Source organism: Temnothorax longispinosus, chromosome 1 (assembly GCF_030848805.1).
Source record: "Temnothorax longispinosus isolate EJ_2023e chromosome 1, Tlon_JGU_v1, whole genome shotgun sequence".
NCBI classification, from domain to species: Eukaryota; Metazoa; Arthropoda; class Insecta; order Hymenoptera; family Formicidae; genus Temnothorax; species Temnothorax longispinosus.
Window position 1 is genome coordinate 3,809,235 of NC_092358.1, and position 15,673 is coordinate 3,824,907.

Sequence of the window (15,673 nt, forward strand, 5' to 3'; positions counted from 1 at the left end):
GCTAAAATAATATTATCTTTATAAAATGTTAAAATAGTTTGTATAAACTTTTTCAACAATATATGTTTGATAATGTTTATCTACATTATCAAAATATTTATGTCTAAATCCAGCTTATGTAAACTAATTTATCTTGAGACAATAATAGTTAGTAGAGATCTAGTTAAATATAGAATAAAACTTCAGAAGTCTATAAAAATTCTTGTATATATATATATATATATATATATATATATATATTTTTTTTTTTTTTTTTTAACTACGCGAGATATATTGATAAGCTGATTATATAATTCTTACAAAATAGATACAGTATTAATAACTGCGTCGTGAAAGAACATGTTAAAAGATATCATCATCTTTAAGAGATGAGATATAAGAGATATTATCATCTTTAATCAAGTCTAACTTTTTCAAAAATTTCTTTAAAACTAAACTAAAAATCTTCAACACATAAATCATAGTTATCTAGCGCAGATCTAAATCTACGTGCATCTTCGATAAACATATCTCTAATAAGACTTTCACGAAATAACGTAGCACATACTCATGTAGATAGTATACGATACATTTCAAACACTAATATATTTTCCGGCAATATCTTCCTACGGCTTACCGTAGGATCCAGTCGTCTATCGCATGTTATATGTTCTCATATTTCGAGCTGCATAAATATCCAGCTCTGTGTGGAGCTTAGAGGGAGCAGCGCACAGCGTGAGGGGAGCAAACGAGTAAAGTATAATTTAAAGGCTAATGTTAATTTATTCCGTGCTTATTGACATCCTGATGAATCTCGGTCTGGCGACTCACCTGCTACTGTTGACGGACGTGTTGCTTCTGCTGCGTTTGGAAATGATGGAATCACCTCGATTTACGACACCCTTGTGAGTGATGCTGAACGTCCTGAGTCTATACAAGTCATCGCTTTCCCGAGGATTGTACGCCTTTTCCGGTAAACTGTGCACACGAGGTCGTATGTGATTCGGCACTGTAACACAATAGAAAAAGAAATTAATTAAGAGAATTTTTAACAATATTATTTACAATATAAAACGTATATATAAAAGAGAAAATATGTTGAACTATTGTTAGTAATGAGTGTAATGACGCTTGATACATTAATAATTACGTTCAGAGTACTTAATAATACCGCAGAGACAAATTCAAATTATTTCAAGCTCAAGATATGATATGTATATCGAACTCCTCATAAAGAAAAAATAATTAATACATGTCTATATTTAATATTTATGGATATTTTTAATAATATAACTATAAATCTCTTTGTTTTTGTCACATCTTGTACGAATACGCGTCTTGTACGAAGAATAATCGCGAATGATGTTCGTGATATGCCGATAATGGTAATTTTATCGATGTTTAAGAGTGATTACTAGCGAATAATCAAAAGCATATACAGCGAGGTTTGGTCCTTGCATGACAAACGGCTTCTGGTAGAATTACAATCAACGCTGATTGACCTATAAATTGATACACGTTGACAGCTAATCTGCGTCGCGTGTAGCAGACGGTAGCAGATGTAACTGTTGTAAAATCCGGCACTTAGCAGAAAACGTACCTTTCCGTTCTATTCCACACCACGAGCTTGTCAATGCAATGCAATGTAATCACTTAGCTAAGGCGAACACTTTGCCGGTGCACGTGACAGCGCCGACTTTTGTACGACGTTATTACGCCGCTATAACACGGCTAGATAAACGACAACCGATGGTATAGCTAAACCAATATCGCCCAGTTAAATATTCAATTCCATTACCGAGCGACATCAATTCAACGTCGAGCTGTATATTGCACAGCAATAATTTTAGTATGCAACTCGAGTGCTGTCGTTATCGCACAATTACTGGCCAAACGCGGGAAAGGTAGCTTTTCCTCGAAAAGATATTAATTATTAGCAAATCATTCAATGATTCGTTTGAAGGCTCTTCGCGTAATTCGTTTTTCTGTATAATACGTGACTGACACAACAGAGTATTAATACGTAAACGTGCAAACGGCAGCAGTAATACGAGTAATACTGAGAATAGAGAGAAAGTCAAGAAACGGAAGAGACAGACATACAAATGAGATGCCGTTTCCCGAGTCCATTTCCTTCCAAGGACTGCTATTTCACTTGAATAACGAAGACGAAGGGGGTCAGCTGGAGTGAGCGACCACTCACCGTAATTTGTCATCCAAAAGTGTCGACGGATGATTAAACGGATGATTAAACGACGGAGAAAATTGTTGCTGTGGCTTCTTCAACCCAAGAAAAATTGTCGCGACGACACTCGACCATGAATCGTCGCGCAAATATCAACAAATGTTGTAACAAATGTGTAACGTGTGATTATATGCATAATCAGTTATCTGTTATAATGAGCTACCCTAAATCCCGACTACAAACAAACAATTTTGCAAATTATATATACCGATCGATACCTTTCCCCAAATAAACAAAATGCATAATTAACAAAGCGCGTAATTATTGAGTTCTTGGACATGAAACATATGACAGTTTTCGGAACACATCGCTAACAAGTCCATATTAAATTGTACGACGTATTACTAACAATACGTATATGCGAGAATACAAAATTAATTGCGAGGTACGCAAAAGCGCCATGGACATATATTCGCTATCCTCAGCCGAACGTAAATTTATTTTTAACAAAAAATCTAGTTACGACTTGAAATATTAAATCTCGCATTATAACTTTTTTGTAACTTTTCAACGTACTATATTTTAGATATCTCTGAAAATGCCTTCCAAATTAAAATTCTGTTTGAAAAAAAGTTTGTCAGTTGAAGATCACTCGATGTTACACGGAGGCTAAAATTTTGCTCTCGCATATCTAAAGTTTAATTCACAAAAATCTCCAAGCTTTCATCAAAGATATTTCGCAAGTTACATTTGCAACTGAAGCACGTATTACTTTTTTCTTCGAGGCAATTAGCGTTTCATCGAAAAATTCGATTCCAATTTAAAGAGTTCTTTGAATTATACAACCGAATGAACTAATCGAGACGCATTTCTCAGGGCTCGAGATCTCATCCCTTTGTCAAGACCAACCGCTGGGTCAAGTAAATATACTCACGAGGAAGAATCGATCGGCGGCCGGCCCAGCTTCACAGGTATAATTAAACGGCCGCGCGTTTATGACCGAAAACGAGCTTGGTAGATTCGTTTCCGACTTGTACGGCTTTCCGAATGAATGGTATCACGAGCCGGAAGAACCGACCTGGCGCAAGCGACGTCGGTCATTAGCGATTTTTAACGGAATGATTTACGGAACCGTTTGTTATCTTTACGGACCACGCAAGTTATCCGTTCTGTTACTCCCGACCTTATGCATTCTCGTTTATGCTTTTTTCTGCGCGGTATAAAAGTGACAAGAACAAAGCGATTAATATTAATAAGCGCAACTGGGTTACCCTGCTCATGGAAAACCACCGACTTAAAATCTGCTTGCACTTTCACAACGGAGGCTGCTTGCTCGATTTATTTCGCGCTATTGGCAGCATGTCAAGATATTTTCGATATTTTCGTTAACCAAAAAACAGATATATTGAATCAATGGTTGTTTCGTATGAAATTTGCATCTACTTTCTTAAAACATTGGGCCGAGATCACGCGATTAAGCCGGACAATGCAATACATATATATTATTTTCTTTAAATTAAATGTTTCTGTTATTTAAAACTTACGTGTGTGCATGTTCGATCATAACATATTATTTTCGGATTAATTTAAATTCATGCCCGTCGTTTCAACTGGATAAAATTATTCTGAGGAGGTATTTTGGTTCGTTTACCATCCAAGCTGTTCAAGCTTCTAATAATATCGCACTCATGAAACTCAAACTATAATGCCTGGAATTCTCGACATTCATCCGACATAATATTTAAAAAATTTAAGAGACTGCTCTAATCATACTAATCTGTACGACAAAAAAATTCGTATTAAAAAAGCTGATAACTCGTATTATTTTTTAAAATTTAAAATTATACAACAATGCAAATAATAGATTTACAAATTTTGCAACTTATAAAGAATATATTTTACTTTATGATTTTTAATACAACAAAAAATTACTTAAAAATATATCAAAATGATTTGGAAGAATATCTTTTGCAAGCAAATAACTTAATTTCCTTAAACAGCTTTTATTTTAAATTACTATGTTTATAACAAAATGCATTGTATATGCGATCTGTTATATTTATTTTCAAGCATATACGCTGTTCTGCTCGCCGAAATATAAGTAGGTACTTTTATTTCAGGAAGTTTCATCATAACAACGACTTCATGTTTACAATTGCGCCGTGATATAATTTCCATACTTATCTTTGCAGATTTTGCTCAGCAACTTTATATCTGTGAAAATCGCATGCCACATTTGTATGTATCGAAGCACTTCAACCATTAATTTAATTATAATCAACGAAACACTCAAGAAGTTCCGAGCCTCCGCTGGCGGATCTAATTACATCAACGGCATTACTAAAAGTTAGCTTGTTTGAAAGTACTATAGACTTTTTGCCGGAATGAACTGTACACATTATATCTATGACAAGAAGTCTACAGGTTACGCGTGCTCAAATATAAATTAATCATATAATTAGCAAAATTGAGATTAAACATCACGCTATACATTCTCTGTTATTGAGATTAAAATATGTGTATGTCGCATTATTAATATTTATACCTATAATATGTAAACAAGATAAAAACTACATGCAGAGAAATCAAATATGAAATATAAATGGAATAAAACGTTTTGAGACACGTTTTTGTATTATATACTGAATTTCTGCAACAGTTCTGGTAAATCTTTAAAAGTTTCGAATAAATCAGTGATAAAATCAATAACAATTTACCAATTTAATCACATTTTAACGGTCAGGGTTTCGCATATTATATTTACGCTACCAAACTTTTGTTTCGTAGAAATTTAATCCGAAGAAGAGGGTTCGTGAAAAACATTGAATAATAGAACGGGTCTCGAAGGTAAGGAATTAAGCGACAAAGGATAGAAAAAAATTCTCTCAAAGATTCTCACGAAGGAACGACCAATCTTCTTAAGATATTTTATTTGATTATACGTTGTCCTCGTTGTTGAAAGAATTTTTTGCAATATGGAAAAATGCCCTATTTCCTGAAGAATGCGTGTGTCCCTGATTTTTGGAAGTTTCACGCGCGGAGTTTTTACGTTCTTGAATTGATTTTAAAAATCTCCTAAGTCTACACGAATTATCGGAATAATATTATATAGGAGATCTCAATATTTCAGAAAATATTAGAATCTGTCATACGCACAAGACAGCCGATTCTTTGAATCTTTATGTCTTTTAAATATTAAATCTTCAAACTTTGTACTCAAATAAGTCTCCCTTAAGATTCACAAGCATGTTTTATTAAAAACAAGAATGATACTATAAATAAATGAAAATTCTGAGTAATCTTCCCGATAAATATTGAAAGAAGATTTTTATTTTTATTATTTTGTCACTAATGTCACCAATTTGTCTCATTCTATTATAACTTACAGTACAATATTGTTACAACATGGAACAAAATGTTTGCTAAACAAAGACAGCAAGGAGGTAATTAATTTCAAGTTAATATAGCTGTTTTGGATACCTAGATAATCTGACAATTTCATGCAGTTTCCAAATTACACCAGGATGGATGGCATATATTATCTAGTTGAAAAGGATCATCGGCGATAACTGCAGGCGTATAAAACTCCGGGGATAAAACTCAATAAATTAAATTACTTTCAACAATTTAAAAAACTTTTAATCACTCGCGACTGTTAAATTGATAAGTGCGATAATGATTTATATTAATTGAAGGAGCACGCGGACATTAAAAGACACCGGTAGCTACCAAGGTAGATAAATAGTGAGATAAATCGTTATTTAGTGACGAATTAAAACGATTAATCGCGTGCAATCCGAAGAAAGTAATATTAGCGCGATTTGAACATTTATTCGTAACACGTCACAATTCACGGAGTTGCGACGAGGGATTTAACCAAGCGAAATTAATTTCGCACTTCGCTCACGTATATTAAACTCAATATTACTGCCTTAAACTTCGAATGCGGTGAGCGATTAATTAAAGCATCGCGGACGGGGCGAGTGCAACGCGGGGTACACAACTTTTGCCACGGAAAATGAACTTTAGACTTTCAGATTACGCGTCCCGTCGTCGTTTTCTAATTGTAAGAGTGGAAACGCACGACGCGCGCTTTTCCGTCGCACTCGCCCTCGCGAGAAAAAGCCCGACCATTCGCATAAATGAATCTCTCCATTCTCCAAGAGGATTAGCCTCGGAAGTAGGCCACCTTTGGAGACTAATTCCACGACAGCTACGAGACAATCCCTTTATATCAACTTATTATGACGTGAGTCTGCCGCATATGCGGTAGGCTCACAACGTTTCACACGTCTCACGTGCACACGTTCATTAATACGTAATTGCTTTACTTAGCCGCTGTTGGAACGGAGAGCATAACATGCACTATGTTTACATTTACGAAATGTAGCGTGAAGCTTCAGAATTTTAGTATCTTCATTAAGCGCATCAAGGATTAGCGACCATAAAGATTACTTTAAGTTTTATGATATGAACGCGCGGGGGACAATAATAAAGCGATAAAACGCGTAAACGAGAATAAATATCGTATTAATTATCCGTCACGTCGCACTGTTACGTTGCGCCCCATTCGGGATGCAAAATGATACAGACGAATAGGGGTAGTATGTCAAGGGTGATGGCGCGCTCTCTTTTTCTTTTTCTGTCTCTCTCCTTGAATCCGCACAATTGAAAACAAGTGAACGGGAATATAAAATTTCAGGAATATAGATCCATCGTGTATTATTATCGTAAATAAAAATAAAAGTCAGAAGTTTAAAAATTTATTTCAAATCAAATTCATTTCCGTGTAAAATTTAATATATCTACACGATATTTTTGTAAAATATATATAACAATGTATTTCAATTTTTTCGACTTAACTGGCAAACGGGTTTCGTACAATCACGACGTTTCAACCCGTTTGCCAGTTAAGTCGAAAAAATTGAAATACATTGTTATTCATCACTGGCGAGTTACGAAATTGTTTATTTTTATATATATAATTGACTAGTGCGTTTAATCTAAAATATTGACAGCAAATTTATTAGCATGCAGTCATTGAAAAATAAGTAATGTATTCCAATCGATACGTCAAGCTATTCGCTCGCGAATAGATTAAAGCATCATTTTTAGCAACCCAAGTGTCCAATCAGCTTATCAACAGCTATAAACGATTTTATTATCTCGCGACAGCTATCATGTTCAAATGGACAATCAAATCCGAATAAAATGTATTAATAATATAAAATATCCTTAAAAATGTAAAAAGTAATAATGTCCAAGGAATACAAATTTATCCAAGCACTGAAAATAATATAACACATTAAATTGACCTAATGTATGAATATTATTATAATTTTATTAGTTACATTTATATATGTTATAGTTATGCCTGCAAATGTTTCGAACTGTTTATACGTCGCAATTATGCGTAAATGTACCAACAGAAATGTCGTTAATCGACGTGCTAAACAAATATCCAGCCATGATTGATGCTGCAGATTACTCTACGTATTTGGATTTCAAACATGAAAGCTATTGTCAATCTCATATTGAACGAAATCAATTTAGTCGCTTTAAATATGAAGGTTGAGCTAGTTAGAAATCCGCGCGCACAGGCTCCCACGGACTCTAAATCTGCTGTATACGTGTATATACGTAAACTAAAATATTGCAATTAATTATCCGTGCGAATGAATTTGTCTTTTGTATTTTTGAAAATAACATTAAACATCAAACTTGATTGGATTTACATTGAGCGACGGTCGTACATCGTCGCACTCGTACTCAATGCCCTTAGTATTCGGAGTTCTGCAATTTTTCTACACGGGCTTATTATTGACGCACACGTTTGTCGCAAAACAAACTTTGTTCCATCAGCATAACAACCCGCAGAACAACATTTTATCTCGCTGTTGCCGACCTTGCCCCGACAAGCGACTATGCACATTCGAAGTTTTAACCAGGCCAAACGTAACTATCGACGTCAGCGCACTTCCGATAACGCTTTATACGTATATACACGCAAAAAGTATGCCAAATGAAGTAACTCCCAAAAACTATCGCGAGCTGTAGAAAATCGCGAAAATAGCTTCCATATAACAAAAAAAAAATGAAATAAATCGCATAAAGAAATTCATGGAAGTTTTCTGTGTATATATAATAAGTAGAAAGATGTATACGTATAAAGAATTGTATTTCTTGTATTAAAAATATGAGCTTTCGAGATTTTTTCTGTTTACTATAAAATAGAAAGCATCTTAAATTTTGCTAAGAAGAAAACATGATATTAAAGATACTGAAGAAGATTACGCAAGACAGAGAGATATTGTTATCATAATTAAGGAAAATAACAGCAAAGTTTCTTTGCAAAGTAAACCTTTACCTTTTAAATTGTCTTATGTAATTTTTTGCCACGTAAGAAAACTAATTAGCAGACAACTTTCTCGTAGCTCTAGAATTTCTATATTATGTCTGACAGTAAATTTTGTACGTAAAGCGATGCCTTCTCTTTCTCTCTCCTTCTCATTCTCTCTTTTGCTTTCTTAAAAATTATAGATCAAAGCAAATTTATTGTTATATAATGTTAAATGTTAAATAATTATATTCAATTAATATCATAATGGAAAGGTTAAGTTAAAAACAGATTTCAATGTAGCAATTGTAATAATGAGTAAGAAAGGTCAAGTTATTTACCTATAAGAGGTATATAATATAATGTATACTGTATATAACTATGTAACGCAACGTAACTTCCATATACTTCAATATTTACCGTACCATATAATTATAATATCATAAATACCATGTTCAAATCTTTCTCTTTTGGACTGCATTACTTATAACTCATCATGATCGTTGCTTTATCTTTTGAATTTTCGAAATTCGGATGAATTGTTTTTCAAATTTTGAATTATGCAGCTACGCAGGCTGCATTCCGATATTCACTGTCAGTACTGACAGCTGGCTGATAGTAAATATCGGGATGCAGCCATAAATATAATAATTGTAAATGTACTCACCTGGCAGCTCGAGAAAATTCGAAGTTCTTCGTTGCCGGCCCCTCGGATGGTTGCTGAAATTCAATGGCCCCACATCTTCATTGGTAACATTGGACGCGTTGGAGCACTGGCTATCGCGGGAGCCGCGTCTCGACGCCAAATAAGCTGCAACACACTCACGCACAAGAGCATCGTGATATCTCAGTCCAGTGAAAACGCGCAACGCGCAATGTTTAAGCGAGATAGTCAAAGGTAAACTGCACCGCGATGCGCTATACCGTCTCTCTATATATATAACTATATATAGAAACTCAGCGTACGCGAATACGAATACGCGGATATATTGTCGGATGGCATTTGAAGAAACTCATCATCGTGTTGTGCCCGTTAAACTTTCACGACTCGTAATTCGCAAACGCTCGCGAGAATAAATTTTTGATGAGGAAAATATGAGAATAGCGTTTCTTTATGAATTGATCGTAAGGGGTGAATATATATATTCTTTTTTCATTTTGGTTGCCATGAAGAAATGGATATACTATATACATATCATATATATATATATATATATATATATATATATATATATACACATGGTAAACCTCAACAAAAACTTTTTACCTCGTTTTGTTTAGTTTTTGTAACCAACTAATTCATGCAAAATATGCCGAAACACGTCAGTTTTATTTTTATTAAGAGAGATGTATGATTATGATAAATTTAATCGTGCTACTTTATCCTCTTGATTACGGTAACTACCCTTTTAAAAATCTTAAATGGCAATAGGCATGGAGTGATACGTCATATTAAAGCTCTTTTAATTCTCTTTATAACTATGTTTCTAAACGAGCTCGAGAATGTATACAATTTCATCGTAGCCCGATCAATCCAACCCAAATCTAATTTTCTTTCTGATAACCGAAATGAATAAAGTGATACATATAGGAACATAAATCAATCGGTATTTAAATAATATTTACAGTTATGACGCAAGGGACTGTAAATCTGTATATATACTGTTATTTACAATTTCACACGAGTGCCTCCCGATCATATTCCCACCCTCCTAATGAAAGTCGAATGACCAATGATTGAAGAGGAGATCAGAGGATTAAGTCTCAAGAGTATATCCCGCTTCTTCTATCCGGCATCATCTGGGAATAGGAAGATCCAGAAAGGCAGAGAAAAGCAAAAAAACGCAGTAAAAGGAACTTTAGCAGGTGAAAAAGATAAAAATACTCAGAGAGTAACCTAAGGACCAGAAAAATTCAGAGAGGGTCTGAGAAAAGAGAGTGTCGAAATGGATGACGCCAAAGAGGGTGGGCCAGTTTCATTCGTCGCCTTTGCATGATGACGATCCGACAGCGCCGCAGATTCATGTCGAAAAGCAATTATCGGAGCCTCTTGCGCGCGTATGTGTGTGCGCGCACGTAAATTACGGGTGCGCTAAGCGCGTAAATTACAAAACCGTCATTATGTCCATATTAACGCGCGTTATGGATTTTCATCGATAGAAGAGCACTCGGTCGGATTAAAAGAGCAAATGACTCGTAGGCCACAAATTTCGCCGGGGCAAAATCCCAAATTTCGTTTCCATGGAGGCCAATTATCAACGGCGCGTGTGCACGTGCCCGGGGTTATTCACGTGCCATACGGTCTGTCACCGTATTTCTCATTTTCATCCAAATCGACCCGCATCCAAATTCCAAATCGCTCGCTATAACGGAAGAAACCTTTAATGCCCGCGATATTTTGTGCAGAAAATATCTTCTACAGCCGTGATATTACGAATCCGATCGCAAAATAATTTATATTGATGTTAAAAAAAATTGCGTTTATTCAAATATTTTATATTATCATAACACGCTGTAATATTCGCTTGTAAATATAAATATTAACAATTAAAAATACAAAATTAATAACGAAAGGAACTTTAATTATAATAAAGTAATAATCAATTTTTGAAATTATAGAAGTAATATAATAGCCAAAGAAGTTTTAATCGTTAAGAGGAAAACGATGGAGAGTTATTAACAAGCTTGGAAATTTTAATGTAAAGGCATTAAACTATTGCAGAATTACGAAGTTCGAAATACATTTTGTATGTTTAATTTAACACGCTTGACTACACAATAGCATTTTCAATCAACCGACCCTCGTCAAAAAAACAAACGTTTCTTGAAAACATCGATCGTCGTTTATTGCCTTAGGAGATGGAGGAGTATATAGATAGAAGATCCCGTTGTAAATGAAGAAAGAAGTGGTTCGTGAAGAAGAGAAAATACTCACCGAGACCGCCCTTCATCGAGCCTCTTCTTCTAGGGCTGGATAGCAGAGTGATCTCAGTCTCGGCATCAGCCATATCTGTCAGATCGCTGGTGGATCGTCGGGACATGTTCTTTTCGCCCTTTCTGTGTTTCGAGCGGCCGTTTGATCCCTCGCAGTGACCTCGGCCAATCTCGTCCAGGCATCCTTGGCTCTTGTTGATGTGCCCACCTGTTTTTGCGTTTCTCGACCTATCGCCGCCGGTTCCTTCGCCGGTTTTTTCCTGCATACCGGGGTGACTTTCCAGAGAAGGAGTCATGCCCGGGCTACCACTCTCGTAGCCCGCGATCTCTCTGCTGGCACTTACTTGACTGAGTTCCGAGTTTCGACTCGCTTGCGGACTGGTCGCGTTGAGCGACGTCGGAGTTACAATCGTGGGCGACATAGGACTGTTCAGGGTCACCAGACCAATGGAATTCCTTCGCGAGGGATCGAAAAGCGGGCTTCTCGCGCTGTCGGACGACGGGTAACCGCATGACGAGTTGACCGATCTACTGCGATCGGTCATCAATGACGAGGTCCTCGATGCCGGATAGCTCGCGGCCTGCCTCAAAGTCTTGCGCGGATCGCAGAACTGTAAGATGGGCGACTTGCGGCTGGGCGAGTGCAGTATCTCGCTGTTGGGAGTCTTGGGACTCCTGGGACTCCGCGGTAGGCCCGGCGTGGCGCGGGAGTAGCAATTGGGACTCCTGGAGCCGCGCTGCTGCTCGTGCTCGTCGGCGCGCCCAAACTCGTCGAAGTCGAAGGTCGTGTTGGGTGTCTCCGGGCAGTACTCGGGCGGGAACTCGAAGACCAGCGGCGTACCGGGTGACTTGGCCAGCGATTGACCCTGAGTCGGGCTCCGCTGTTCGGCGATCGGCACCTGCTGCTGGAGGCGAGGAAGCGCCGGCAGCTGCCGCGGACTCCTCGGGGATTTGAGATGGATCGATTGTCCGGGACTGTTGGTTGCCATCTCCGCTACTGGGTCTCTGATGAATTTACCTGCCTCCCGGATCGCGTTATCTCGATTCAATGTGCCGACTGTTTATCGGGAGATGCCCCGCAGCTCCGTCATTCTCACGTCACCGAAACGACAATCGTTAGTTTTGAGGCTACGCCTGTAAATCGTCCTGTAATCGACTACAGCCACTCTTCTCATTTCAGCGGATCTTGTGACGGTTTCGATTTTGATGACAAGCTGTTGCGGGACAAGGTTGTTTGGTTTCGATTATCGCTTTGTATACGAATCTTCCCGACTGTCAAGCATGAAAATAGGATTTCGTTAAGAACTTGCGTTAAATTTTAGTCAAAAAAGCGCGTTTAATTAAATTGTATAATTATCATAATAAAAGTTTTATATGTACATGTATAACATATATATGAAGTTCTATAACCAGTAGCTTTTTACAAGAATCAAAATTAAAGAATAAAACAAAGAAGAGCTTTAGTATATATACTTATTTGAAAAATTCTCATTTTAATCTATTTGTACGTCCCAAAAATTTCAGCTTCTCTTACGTTAATTACAATTTAACTTGAACAGAATTAATTAAACGAAAAGTCACTTTCTCTTATATATTGAATCGATGGCTGATTAAAATGGAACGATGAAGAACGATGCCACTGTGACATAGCGCGTGACCTATAACCGCGGGGTTAAAACGCACCTATGTCAAGTTCACGATCGAGTGTTTGCGGAACGCGTACATCGATCCAAATAAAATAGAAAAAAGCATAAAGCACTTTCAATTATTACGCTCACCCTCTTTCCCTCTCTCACTGTGCGCTACTGAAGTCAAAACAAACTTATCAAACAATATTAATAATTCAACAGTGATGAGATAATAAGCTCATTTCTAAAAAACGATCGAGAAAAACGATATGTCAAACAAACGTTTAAAAGCATTTTTCATTTCAATTAAATGGCAGTTACTCACTTGCTGCGAGAAGTTATCAGAAAATACTATCGCGATAAAAAATGTGGATCAACGAAATATCGCTCAGTCATCGAAAGCCATTTTCCACACGTCGCACAGCACGAACGATATTCATCTAGACGCAGCCTACCGTGTCTATTCGAATTAATGATAGGAGATACAACACGCGGTGTGTCGACGACATAAAGTAAACAAGTATACGACGCACGGGTATACGAGATTATTGGCCGAAGCCGTTACGCCAGTTAGCCAACTAGGGATTAACCTGTTGATCGTCGTTGTCACAAAGAGTGCCGTCACGCGTTGTCTAGCTGCGCCGAGTCGTCGAACGGTGATGCCGTGATGCCTGAAACGACTTTAGCGGCGAGATGGACATTCCTCTGTGATTGAGGAAAACTTCGAATCCCTAACAGGTAGGAACGTTTGTTGTATATCCGACCGAATTTGACGTCGTGAGAAGAATGAAGCGTCGATGCCTCGAGATGCCACCTCGGCGATGGCCGGCGTGCTACTGAGGGGTTGCAATGTAGAAGCCACCCTCGCGCCCGCTTCGCATCGCCCGCGGACCACCCCTCCCGCATCATTACGATCCTGGGGGCTTTGTTACGCTCTCCGCACGTGCTCTTTCAATAGTTCACATTCGCCAGACGTTATAATTTTCATCGCATTCACTGGGCATTGAATTATACGTCGTGAAATATAAATTTCATCGAATCTTAGCGAGTTCGAAATATCATATTTTTTATTAGTAGTTATCGTTATATAACAGTGAAATATTATAACGAATGGTACAAGATATATCACCAATTTTACTTGTAATAATATCTTTTATTAAAATTACGATCGCGAAGCTATCTCGTATCTTTCTTCTATTTTAGCAAATATATACACTTTAGAAATGTTTTCTGTAGCATTTTTAATTTATAAGTTATATAATAAGTCAATAATTACACATTATATATCTTTGTAATTATTTATGTACCTATCTAATTTTTTACGTGGTAATAAATTTTGCTACTTATACACGCGATTAAATATCGAAATGAAAAATTGAAACATACCATGCCAGTCTTCGAGTCCGTAGCTAACTCTTTTCCCCGTCTATACGTAGTATTCCCTGTCGATAGCATCGAAACAATCTATCAAACGAAATTGCGTTTGTGTTTACGTCGAAGGATCCTACGGAGGCATTGCAAGTCTGATACAGCAGTGTCCAACAGGTAGACGTTTGGGTATATGCAGGCACACGTTGCGGAATCTAATATTTGCCTCTGACGTTGGTCCAAACCCGTTTACCGAGTATAGCTCGCCCTTTAATCAGTAAGGCACTTTAGAGGCTTCGCGTGGAGGAATTTGATTTGACCTTCTCGTCAGTTTGTAACTTCGACACATCGACGATTAACATCATTTGGTATATCTATAGATACGTCAGTTTCCGACAAAGCTTCTAATTGTAGCAAAGAATAATATTTTAAGTCTAACTTGTCAAATATTCTCGACGGAACAATAAATCTCGCAGAAACCAAAATCGTATCTACAGTATTATTTGTTATATGTATAAAATAATTAGTCACATAAAATAGAAAAAAGAAAATAAAACAAATATTTTCTTCACAAATTTCTTCACTGTGCAAATTTCGCTAAATTCATATATTTAGAAAATAACATATAAAAATTTAATCAATTAAAAAAAAGATTAGAAAAAATATTCTAACAACGTTGCTTTGTTTTAATTTGTTAAAAAGAAAAGTATAATTTATGTAAAACAACACTTAAATAAGTAGAGTTAAAATTAAAAAATATATTAATGTTACTTAGAAATATATTGTCTTTTTCATTTGATTCAAGTATCATTCGAGTTTATGAAAAGCTAGTAGCGTCAGAGACCGCCAGATAGCAGACACATCCAATGAAAGTACCATGCAAAGATATTCACCATTCGAGCAATAAACATTTTCTTTCTTATATAGTTTGTAAATATTTATAAAATAAAACTTGTAACTAAAAATCATTATAACTCAAAATCTTTTAGAAAGCTTATCTCGTACAATATTATAATCAGAAATATATAGAGCGATAATACTATATATTCCATGTTTGATATTTACCATGATACTTCCGTATTACTCAAGCCCATTCGAGCTTATCGCAATTGAAGAACTAGTAATTTTAAATGCAATTTTAAAAGAATCTATAAATCGTAAATTATTTACTCATTCGTATCGATTAAGACAACCAAATGCTTTCCAATTGTTTATTTAATATACTTACATAAAGAGAGTCAT

The 15,673-nt window shown here is 36.4% G+C and overlaps 1 protein-coding gene across 2 annotated transcripts in view; it reads right to left on the reverse strand.

Moving 5' to 3' along the window:
• Positions 1-14,230, reverse strand: part of LOC139817631 (uncharacterized) — a 45,363-nt gene extending 31,133 nt beyond the window's left edge. Inside the window, exons 1-4 of one of the 2 annotated variants that reach the window (XM_071785872.1) lie at positions 13,654-14,230; positions 11,437-12,707; positions 9,169-9,312; positions 811-988 (exon numbers count right to left, since the gene is read on the reverse strand). In XM_071785872.1, coding sequence (XP_071641973.1) covers positions 811-988; positions 9,169-9,312; positions 11,437-12,424 — 1,310 coding nt within the window. In that variant the 5' untranslated portion in view covers positions 12,425-12,707; positions 13,654-14,230. The remainder of the gene's footprint in view (positions 1-810; positions 989-9,168; positions 9,313-11,436; positions 12,708-13,653) is intronic. The other variant, XM_071785880.1, reaches the window with a different exon arrangement.
• Positions 14,231-15,673: the final 1,443 nt, after the last annotated feature.